The sequence below is a fragment of the Callorhinus ursinus genome, unplaced genomic scaffold (genome assembly GCF_003265705.2).
Source record: "Callorhinus ursinus isolate GAN/ISIS: 27379988/994484 unplaced genomic scaffold, GSC_fseal_2.0 scaffold22, whole genome shotgun sequence".
In the NCBI taxonomy this organism is placed as follows: domain Eukaryota; kingdom Metazoa; phylum Chordata; class Mammalia; order Carnivora; family Otariidae; genus Callorhinus; species Callorhinus ursinus.
The window spans coordinates 15,473,789-15,486,127 of record NW_027397084.1 but is presented as its reverse complement, the minus strand read 5'-3'; the positions used below and the strand labels follow the sequence as shown (position 1 = coordinate 15,486,127).

The 12,339-nt window shown below is 37.0% G+C and overlaps 1 protein-coding gene across 2 annotated transcripts in view; it reads right to left on the bottom strand.

Annotated features, from left to right (window-relative positions):
* Positions 1-12,339, bottom strand: part of PRIM2 (DNA primase subunit 2) — a 319,663-nt gene that overhangs the window by 50,924 nt on the left and 256,400 nt on the right. For both annotated transcript variants that reach the window (XM_025890617.2, XM_025890615.2), the window contains exon 11: positions 2,689-2,815. In XM_025890617.2, coding sequence (XP_025746402.1) covers positions 2,689-2,815 — 127 coding nt within the window. The remainder of the gene's footprint in view (positions 1-2,688; positions 2,816-12,339) is intronic.

Here is a 12,339-nt window from a genome sequence, read left to right as displayed (position 1 = left end):
AGAAAATAAGAACAGAATATCCAAGAACTGTGGGACACTATGAAAGGTGGCAGTGAGAATACCAGAAGAAGAGACAAAGGAAGGAACAGAAGCAATCTCGAGGCAATAGTGACAGAGAATTTTCCCCAAATAAACGTCAGGCACCAAACTACAGATCCAGGAAGTCCAAAGAACACCAAGCAGTATAAATGCCCCCCAAAATACAACTTAGATATACCACATTCATACTTCAGAAAACCAAAAATAAAGAAAAAAATCTTAAAAGAAGTCAGATGTAAAAAACACTTTACTTACAGAGAAGCAAAGATAACAATTTTATCTAACTTATCGTCAGAAACCATGCAAGCAAGAGAGAGGAGTGATTGCTTTTGGAGTGAAATATTTAAAGTGTTGAGAGAAAAAAAAAAACTACAAAAACCTCCACAGATCTAGAATTCTGTACCCTGTGAAATTATCTTCAAAAGACAAGGAGTAATAGACTTTCTCAGACAAACAAGAAATGACATTATTTGTTGCCAGTGGACCTGTAAGACAAGAAATGTTACAAGTTGTTCTTCAAAGAGAAGGAAGGTGATATAGGCCAGAAGCTCAGATCTACCTAAAGATGAGAACACCAGAGGATAAATAAAAATAAAGGTAATATAAAAACTTCAGAGCAAGGAAATTTATCAAGGATATTACATAATGATAAAGGGATGCATACTCCAGGAAGATGTAATAGTCCTTAATGTGTATCCATCTAACAACAGAGCATCAAAATACAAGAGGCAAAACTGGTAGAACTGCAAGAAGAAACTGATGTATCCACTATTTGAGACATCAACACCTCTCAATCAGAAATGGACAGACCCAGCAGGCAGTAAATTAGCAACAATAATCGTAGAATTTAAAAGCACCATCAATTAATTTAATATAATTGATATCTATAAAGCGGCTATATCCAATAACAGCAGATTATACATTCTTCTCAGTTCAGATGTAACAAACAAACCACTCTGGTGCAGGATGATGTTGATGGTGGGGCAGGCTGTGCAAGTGTAGGAGCGAAGAGTATGTGAGAAGACTCTCTGTACGCCCTGCTTGATTTTGCTGTGAACCTAAAAGTGCTCTAAAAAATTAAGCTTATTCATTAAAAAAAGGACAGATTAATGTTTCTAATAAATAATATGAGCTTACTGAGTGTGAAGTATATTATTTTTTTAACTGATAGGGTTTAAATTAAAAAATAAACAGAATGGGCGCCTGCGTGGCTCAGTCGGTTAAGCGACTGCCTTCGGCTCAGGTCATGATCCAGGAGTCCCGGGATCGAGTCCCACATCGGGCTCCCTGCTCAGCAGAGAGTCTGCTTCTCCCTCTGACCCTCCCCCCTCTCATGTGCTCTCTCTCTCTCTCTCACTCTGTCTCAAAAAAATAAAAAAATAAAAAATAAATAAATAAACAGAATGGACTGGAATAAATAAGATTCAATTTCATAAGGAATAATATAAAATCCTGCACTTAAGCTAATAAAAATCAACTAAGTATGTGAGGAGTCCTAGGTTCTGGACATTGATAGAGGAATCCCTGGGAGTTTCACTAGGCCAAACTAAATGTGAGTTAACTGCTTGGTGTGGCTGCTAAGAAAAGTAATAGATTTTCTCAATAGAAGTATCTGGTCAATGGTTTTCCAAGTTTAGAAGACATAAAAATTATCCAGGGCACTTGCAAATAAATCTGATTTCATAAGTCTGAGGGTGGAGCTTGATAATCTGCATTTCTAGACGGTACCTTAAGTAAGTGACAAAAGTGATGAGAAGAACTCACTGTGTATACTAGTACTGGCCACCTTTCATCTATCAAATATGAAAGAAAAGGCATTTTTTTAGTGCTCTGGACACATGAAGCATCTTCCTTAAAATTCTGTTTTCTGATTCTTTGATCTTAATCCCTAACAGCCTTAAAGTATATAATCTTTTAAAAACAAATTCCATTCAAGATGCTAAAACAATTAACATTCTTATACACATTAAAAAAAAAGAAGCCAAAACAAAAAATAGTTTTGACACATACTGCGGTAAGCTTTAGTAATCTAAAAGATTTACTAATATGGACTATTAAAATCATTCTCTAACATACTAGACAAATGAGGAGCTTGTCATGGTATGATCAGAGAATTATTTTAGAAAAGAGTCACTGAACTCAGAAATCCACAAAAAAAGTTTAGACTTTTTTTTTTTAACCTACAATAACTGAGGCGAATTGATACCACAACTTGCTAAATTCCTCACTTAATCTTCGTTAATCAGGTAACAGTGATGAAAATAAAACACACCTTTCTTTGGTAATCTTTTGAAAATTAATGAATCAACTATTCTAAAATTCAAGGTACTCAATTTCAAAAACCTTTGAAGAACGTGTATCAGTCTCTTAGTCATGAGAGAAACAGAAAACAGCAGGTGAAGGGGGGAAACAGAACTGAAGAGCCTGGTCCAGCACCACCCGAAGCATAGCTGAATAAATTCTCTCGCTGACCTAGTTCAGTGTAAGACAAATCACTGGAAGAGTAACGGAGCGCTAGCTTGACACCGATGACTGACGTAAGCTACAGGTGATGCGGTGATGCAAAAAGCCATCACGCTGTCTCACTGTTTCCCACAAAGCTCAGGGGTTTCTACACTTCACAAACATATATCCAGTGGAAGCACTTACCATGATAATCCCCATGGCTTGGAGGATTGGTTAGAATAATCTTCATGCAACTGAAAGGTGTATAGTCTGTCCTCTTGCCTTCCTTTCCGAAGCTGTGACGGATATTGTAAGAGTAGCCTTTATCAAACTGATTGGAGGAAAAAGAGACAAAGTAAGCCAATACCGTACAATATTGTGTCAGCAGTGCCAGCTAGAATCAGAGCACAAAATGGTATTTTCTAGAATAAATTCAGCATTCATTGGCAGATGTACATATCATATACATCATTTGCGTCCTTTGTGTATAAATAAATTCTTTTAAAAGTGCAAAACTTAAGGGAAACAAATTTCTCAGGTAGAGACAGAGAATGTTTATATATGTTTACAGATGAGGATAATCCTTTCCTAAGAACAATCAATTCACCCATTTCTTGGTTTGATTCCAGAGACTGCCCTGGATATATATATAGCAGTTCAGTCTCTTCTCCACCCCCCATCCTAGTACTCTCTGAACTCATCTATCCTACCTATTCTACTTCTGAAATGCCTCCTGACATAATTAATTCCTTCCTCTGTTTCCTCACTACACAAAGCAAGAAGTAAGCAGATGTTTGATGAATGAACTATTGCAACTGTCTCCCACCTGAAATTCCTGATTCCATGTTTATAAAACCAGCTAACAGTATGAAAAGGACTTTGAAATGGGTGGGACAGAAAGAACACAGGAACTAACAACTATTGAAAAGCTCAGAATAGTGGGACTTAGCTGTCCAATACTTTAAGGAAAGTAAGAGAACCCAGATTAAGAGAGAGGAGAATACTGTATTATTTTGGGGGTGAGATTTTTAAATTTGAGGGTATAACGCACATATAATGAAATGCACAGATCTCAAGTCTACAGTTTTATTGATTTTGACAGATCCTTGTACCTATATAACCCATAACCCCATTAAGAGACAGAACATTTCCATCAAGCCAGAGTTCCCTGTGCCCCTTCTCAAGTCAACATTCTTCCCCTCCCTGCATACTCAGAAGCAATTACTGATGTGATTTTCGTCACCAGAGTTTTAACCATTCTACAACTTTATATAAATGGAATCATACAGTACATACTGTTTTGTATCTCACTTCCTTCATGACTTTTTAGGTTTTTGAGATTTCTGCATGCTATTCATTATACATATTGTCAGCAATCCCTTTTGTTGAACTATAGACCCCAAGAGTTAAAACTAGAAATAGACAAGACCGTTTAATTCATGCTCTAACTAAAACCCCATTGTACTTATTTCTTATCACACTTCTTGAGGCATTGACAAAGACGTTTTGCAATGACTGGAACATTCCAACCACCTAGCCAGAAAAGCCAAGAGCAACAGAATGCCTAGAAGACCACATCCCACATGTCCCCCTCCCTGCCCGTGATCAGGTGCTGAACACATACTGACCCCCACCCATGATCTCATGCTGACTGCTTTCTTGCTCCTACCTCCCTGAACCTTTATAAAACTTTATGCATCCATCTCACCAAGAAAGTTATTAAGGTTATTAAGACTTGAGCCTGCCACCACCCTGGCTGCTCCTCCCCTTCTCTTTTCCAAAACTTCGTCTCTTGAGTTATTGGCTTCTCTCGCAATGAGTTTATCCAGGTTTGTTCGGCAGCAGTGTTGGAAACCAGGTTTCCAGTGTTGGAAACCCAGCCTGGAACTATGCTTTCCATTTGTCGAGCCCTCTTAGTATTCCCCAGGATGCGGCAGTTGGCCATGGCAGCACACCAGGGCTTATCTGTTCACATCCTGAGTTAGGAGCTATGCTGGATTGATTGGTAACATTATCAGCAGTTTCTTCCTTTTACTGCCGAGTAGTGTTTCACTGTATGAATATACCAGATAGTTGATCTAGTCCTCTGTTGATGGATACCTGGATACCAATCCATCCTTCCAGGCCTTCCAGGTTTTGGCTATTACAAATAAAGCTGCCAAGAACATTCTTGCAGATGACTTTTGTGGGCATATGTTTTCATTTCTCTTGAATAAACATATAGGAGTAGAATTGCTGCCAACAGTTTTCCAGAGTGGCCATACTATTTTATACCCCACTAGCAATGCAAGAGAGTTCCATACTCTCCTGAAAGTTCGGTGCTGTCTCAATTTTGTTCATTTTAGCCATTCTAATGGGTAGGTAGTGATATCTCACTTTACATTTCCCTGAGACTAACACCAGTGAGCACTTTTTCCAAATACTTTCTTGGCTGGTGATATGCCTTATTTTGTAAAATGTCTGTTCAAATCTTTCACCCATTTAAAAAAAATGGATTGTCTTCTTTGTAGGAATTCTTGGTATGTTCTCAACACAGCCCTGCTGTCAGATACAGGTGTTACAAATATTTTCTCACAGTCTGTGGCTTTTCTATGTATTTTCTTGATGTTATCTTCTGATAGGATGAGCAAATGTTTCTATTCTCATGAACCCTAATTTACCAACTTTTTTGATGGTAATGCTCTCAGTGTCCTAAGATAGCTTGCAACGATATTCTCTTATACTGTCCTTTAGAAGCAGTAATGTTTAAGCTTTAAAGTCAGGTCCTGATTCATCTCAAGTTAATTTCTTTTGTGTGTAGTGTGAAGTAGGAGTCCAGGTTGTTTTTCTAACCCCTGTAGGGGAGGGAGGATCTTTTTTCTTTTATCTTCCTAGGTTCATGGGCTGGGTCCCACGAATCAAAAGAATAAAAGACATTCACAAGAAAAAAAAACCAGTTTAATTACGTATGTACCTAAGCTCACTCCTAGCAGTCTTACAAAGAAATAGGACTTGAGGTAGTCCAAGGACTGAGGTTTACATACCATTTTAGGCTAAACAAAGGAAAAGGGATTCTGGGTGGGAGAGGCAAATTATGAGAAGGTGAGGGGAGAAAATGTACAGTAAATAAGGGCTGTATTGCTCTGCAGATGCATGCTATAGGAATTTAATATCTAGTGCAGCCCACCCCCACCCCCGGCTTTTAAATGCCTACTTACTATACTCAGTTACTATCTGTAAAACTAATTTTGTGATCAGTCACCTACAGATTCTAAATACTTCTCTTTAACTCTTTAACGACAATTTAACTCTCAAGGTCACTGAAACATCATACATATTCTAACCAAAACCACACTCAAAGGAGACTAGGAGGCCCTAAAGAGTCCGGGAAGAAGAAAAAGCTAATAGTTAATGATGTGGAGAACAAAGGCAAAAGAAATATAGGAAAAAAAATTAAACTTCCTTACAACTTACAATCCATTGACAAGTACCTGGGACAGGCAGAGTGACCTTCCTCAAGGAGCTCAACTGCTTCAATATTAATACTTTGCTTAGAAGCAAAAGGTAACCTTAGCTTGACATTAGCCTTACCTCCAGGATCCTATAAAAATCCCTTTGGAAACCTTCCTTTATTTCTACTCCCTCAAGATAGATGTTAGCAATCATCCTCCAAGAATATGCCCCACTGATACACATCTGAAGGGTCTCATGACTAAGGTTTTACTACAGTGTAATAAATGACCTTTAGCTCTTCAAGGTCCTGGAAACCTTGCTTCCCAATTCCTTAGAGACTTACTATCCCTGACCCCCTCCCAACTTGATAGTATATAATCAGCCACTCCTCACGACCCCAGTGCAGCTCTTTCTGCCCACAGGTCCTGTCCCGTATTTTAATAAAACCACCCTTTTTGCACCAAAAACATCTCAAGAATTCTTTCTTGACTATTTGCTTGGCTTCCGAACCCCAACATTTCACATCACTTAAGGCAGGGCTTTAAGTTAAATACCTGAGTTTAAATCCTGTCTTACCACGTGCTAGCTCTGTGACCTTGGGCAGGTTACTTAACCAATCTGTAAAGTTCCCTTATATATAAAAGTGAAGGAGTACTACTTAACAGATAAGAGTTGGTGTGGGGATTAATTAGCTCATTTTCATGAAGCACTTGGTATAGTATCTAGCACAGAATAAGTATTCAATACTTTAGAGTTATCATTACCTAGGTAGTCAGTTTTATTATTAACTAGAAAAAGCTATCTTAGGAGCACCTGGGTGGCTCAGTCAGTTGAGCATCCAACTCTTCATTTCAGCTCAGGTCATGATCTCAGGGTCATGATATCAAGCCCCACATCAGGCTCCGCGCTCAGCAGGGAGTCTGCTTGGGATTCTTTCCCTCTCCCTTTGCCCTTCCCCCAATCTTGGGCACAGGACTGAGCGTGCCCTCTTCACAACCCCACCAAAATAAATAAATAAATCTTTCCAAAAAAAAAAGGAAGAAAAAGCTATCTTAAGTGGGTCAGATCTGGTGTGTTATTTAATACTACTTAAATTATTTACATGTTTTGCCTCCAGTTTCCTCGTCAGAAAAACTTGGAATCTAGTTACTCCCTCTAACTCTTTATAGGGCCTTAGGAAAAAAAATCAGTTATGCAATTTCAAGTCTGTACCACAGCTGGAAGGCATTGCTGCTATTACTATAATCCAGAAAATTACCTCCTATGGTGTACTAAATATTTCTTCTTCTGCTCTGTAAGAGTTAATTCATTTCTCATTGGTGACAACTTTTCACGGGTTTATGAGGCAGCAAGGTTTTAGAGAGATAACCCAGATTTTGGTTCTAACTCTGCCACCTATTAGCTGAATAATATCAGGCAATTATAAATTACTTGTCTGTTTTTTCATTTTTAATATTGTAATAATGAGACTATACTTCGCTCTATAGAAAGCAATTTGTAAACTGTAAAATGCTAAGTATACACTACAATTATGCGCTAATTATTTGTATAAAATTTGCATAAACTTGTTTTACCATGTTTGAAAAGTGAAATGTTAAAAATAGTTTCCATTTTATATTCAAGTGTATTTCTGAATACTCCTGCGACTTCACTTGAAAAAGTTTGAACACACATTATATATATTTTGAGGGATGCCGGCATATACCACCCCAAAATATGCTTCCTTGGTGTATGGATTATTTTCAACTAAAGGCCACTGAGAACCAGCAGATGCCAGAAAAGCTCTAAAAAGAGCCCACAGTTTTCCTTTCATAAAGGAAATTTCCATGTGTAATCTCCCACTCCCTACCAAGAAGAAAACAACTCATCATTGGAGAAGCCACAGACTTAAAACTGCATAACAAAGCTTACTAAATAACCCTTGTTTACCATACTTTTTCCAATCAACTTCTTAGAACTTGCTCCCTTCACATGCCAAGAAGCCCCAAACCCCTTTCTTCTGTTTAGCCTACTACCCCTTTGAGTTATTCATTTCTGGGTGTTCCCAAGTGTATGAGCCAAACTTCTAGTTTTTCTCTCCTAAATCTGTCTTATGCCAGGCTAATTCACAAGCCCCACCTGGAGAATTTAAGAATAAAGAAAAAAGATTTTTTTTCCCCTGCTCTCCATAGTTTCAGTGGTAAGAGTGGGACACGTTTTCCATCTTCACACCCTAATCCCCTTCTCTGAATTTATGGAGAACATTTTCAGTTCTAGACCCCAAGGTATGCTGATTTTCTTTCCCTCAAATTTCCCCTGAGGCAGGATCAAGCTAAAATCTTAAAATTTTGATCGAACTACTTTGTTAGAATTTTTTTTTTTAAACCAGTGAAATGCCAAGATCCACAGAAAAAGTATTAAATGGACTGATCCTATATTATCTGATAAGGTAACTGATTAAGCAGATCACTTTCAGTAAAGCCAGTGTATATCAAAGATCATCAAAAAACCTGTCATAAGCATCAGAGGAAAATGGAAAGCTATCTGTTCAGGAATGCAGGTGAGGTGTGGGCTAGTGGGTTTGTCTTTTTCATATTTAAGGGCTATACCCAAATGACTCAGAAAACAAGATTTGAGGGTCACCCGTGACCTGGGACTGTGTGTGATCTACATAATTCTAACTGTTATCTGTTCAGTCAGATATTAAGAACATCATTTCTAAATTCCTAATGGGCAATTTAGTACAAATGCACTACTGCTATTAGCAATAAAAAACAAAGTAATACTTAGTGATATCTCAATAATAATAGTTTAGATTTCTATAGATCTTTAGCAGTGACAAAATGATACTTCTTAGACCTTTTACTACCTGTAAGGGATAGAAATTAGGTAGATATCTCTCTTTTATAAATGAGCCAACTAAGGTTTCAAGAGGTTGAGTGAATAGTTACTTCAATTACTTCGTAGAAAAACTGGCATTAAAATCCTAGTCTTCTACTTTCTAGAAAATACTACAAAATTATAAATGGAGCAAATGAATAAGTAAATACAGGCAAGTGTCAGTTATCCATGGCAAACATTAAGCTAGCTGTAGGCTACTTCTCTGCTCTCAGCCGCTCTAGGGCCAGTACAAAATCACACTGACCCAGAGTTAAACAAAATGCTTCTGATTCTAGTAAAAACCTGAGAAGAGTACCTACTCTCCAAAGAAATAGTAGCTGTAACGAGCCATTCGCATGATTTACCTGATTTTTAATCTACCATGATTTTAGAATAAAAAATGGCAAATTTGAAGTTAGATATTACTGGAATGAAGAAACACTAGTGTTTGCACACGCTTTCAAATTACCAGGCACACTTGATATTCTTCCTTCTACAATCTAGCTGGGGACATGACAATGAACTGGAATACAAAGAGCTGAGAAAAGAAAGTATGAAAATGGACATAAATGAATGCAGGACACACCACTGTTGATTTAACTGGCAACTTATTTAACAATCTGGAGCTTTGGCAAATTTAGCTTCCTTATCAGAATCAAAATTTAAAGAGCTGGAACAGGTTTTAGACATCAACTCGTGCAGCCATTATTATACACAGAAAAGCAAGGAATGAGAGTCTAAGTTTTAGAGGAGGTAGGCAAAGAACCTTAGTCCCTGCACTGCCTATTTCAGGCACCTCTCATTCACTTCTGTAAACCTCCTGCCTAGCACAAAGCCCAGCAAATTGCATTTGCTCACTAAATGTTTACTAGTCTTAACTGTTAAAAGTCTTTCTTGTACTGTATGTTCATTGGGCCGACCTCACAAGAGGACTGAAGGCTCATCTTGTATTAATTACAATGTTAACTTTGAGCAACAAGGAGGTTTAGCAAATTCCTATCACAACACATTGTAACTGTTTAACATATTGTTTCAATAGAGGTCTCAACAATTCCATCTGGAGGATATGGTCTGGGGCAGCTGCCTGGTAAATTAAAAGATAACCTTACATTTTAACTGGGTATCTGTTCAGCCAAGTGTGCTGATCTTAAGGAAAGGTCAGATTAATGATGGAATTTTCACCATCTCCCCCAGAATGCTTGTTTTAGAAAAGTCTACTTTATTCACTGATATGAGTTAGTGGTATTCATGTCACTGAATGCCACTAACATAACAGTGCATGCAAATGTATTAAGATTCCAAATACAATTTTCCAAAATTTGAAGACAGAAACCACAGACAATCCTTCATTCAATAAAGCAAAAGCATTTACTGAATCACATTCTTACAGCCTAAAAAACTAAATTTAGTAACCCTTAAGAGGTGAGCAATTTAATCGCTATCACACTGGTAGGGGAAGAGCCAACATAAAACAAATTATCACCAGAAAACCACAGGAGCAGGCTGACTGATGTAGAATGCTCTAGTCCAAGATGAGTTGGCTCAGCTTGAATAAATTGGTCTTTTCACTCGCTGAAAACAAGAGAAGCAAACTGAAAACATCATCCGAGCCTACAATCAAAGAACTACACAGAAGTTAGCTGATGAGAGCTTCTAATCTCCAAGGGAAAGGCTGCCTCTTCTTCACAGATACAGGAATTGATTTTTACAAACATTTTGAAGTAAAAATTAAATGTACATTTATTTCACTTCTGCCAGATTAGTTTCATCCTATTTACTCATTTTCTCAGACATTCTGTCAAATTTTTTAATAGTTTACTTTTCTACATTTCCTTATCTGGCAACTTTAATCCAAAGCAAGTATTTTCTAGAACTAAATTTCTACTATGATAGAATTTTAAAGAGACATTTTAAGATACCATTTACAGCCCAGTATATATATTATATGTAACACAAGTCTATGTTTTTGAAGAGCTACCAAGATAATCACTAAAATATAGTTCCCAAATCCTACAAATCTTTAGAAATATATATATTTTTATATAGACATTTAAATGTTGATATATATTGATATATTTCAATACGTTTCTGGATAAAGATTCAGAATTGTCACATATTCTTGGCGGTGTATGCCTTTTATCAACATGTATTTGTCCTATTTAATCCTTTTCTCCTTGTACTGCTATTTTGTTTAATACTATCACTCAATTTTTTTGCTTCTGCTTGCTGGTATTCCCCTCTTTACTGTCAATCTTTCAGTGTCAGAATGTTTTAAATAAATAGCAAATGGGTAATTGGTTACCCATGACCACCCTCTAGTGGTTACTCATAGCATATTAAAATACACATTTTTCTATCAATGTCAAAAATGAATCAGATTCTCTACAAAACAGACAAGAACTTTAGCACACTTTTACTTCCATCATAATTACAAAATCAGCTCCAAAATAACTCTAAAAATGAACTGCTAAAAGGATTAAATGATTTTCTCAAATTCACAATAATATAGTGAAATATGTCACTTATTAGATTACATGTCATCTTCTAGTCATCTAAGTTTGACTACATAACAGATGACCAAAAGAAAAAAATCCCTTTTAAAAGCTAGCAATAACTGACAGAAAAATATGCCATGAAAGGACAAATGGCATGAGATAAAGTTTTAATGTACAGTGACAAGCTAGATTATTCCTCTACAATTTCAGGGACAAAGAGAAGATCTCTTGCCTCCTGTTGTAGGCAAGTGTTTTGTCTCTCTTCTAAAGATTACGAACCAACAGTTCCCAATTGGTGAGACTAAATTCTCTAAGGCTGCATCTGAAGGAGATCAAAGGGAAATACACAAAATATATCAAAAATTAGAAAAACGTATGTTGGGTGAGGGTGGCAAATTTATTTACTTATTTATTTTTTAGGGGTTTACAAGGCTTTTTGGAGAGCTGGTTGATTCTAAGACTAGGGCAGGGAAATGACAACATGAGCCTGGAGCATTTTGTGTACCAGAGAAGAGGTGCTTAAAAAGAGGATGGGGGCATGTCAAAAGGGCACTGGAACCAAACTGAAAGAGCTCCCAATGGCCAAAGCTGGAACAATATGAGCAAGAAAATAAACAATAACAGCATGGAATTATAACTCATAGAATGAAATGTATAATTCACAAGGTGTTCATGAGTACATACTGATATAAATAACTGAAAAAATAAATAAATGGGGGAGAAGGGACAGCTTTTCCTTATAGAAGGATTGCAATTAATAAATGTAGAAGGATAGGGAAAGAGAAAATAACCATTAGAACACCATACTAATAACAGTTGCAGGCAAGATCCACTGAGGGATGCTAAAATTAGTGGGGAAACAGAATATTTAGATAGCCTAAAAGTATCTCCCCCAAGACATTTTGAGGAGAAAATAGTTAACTCTATTGTAGAGAAACCCAGCAGATACCACCTTCACCAAGTAATCAAGGCTAATGTCACCAGTACTAAGTTATGATGATATTATATGCCCAAGGTATCTCCTATAGTATCATTTTAGGAGCTATGACAACTAAACACAATGTGCAAT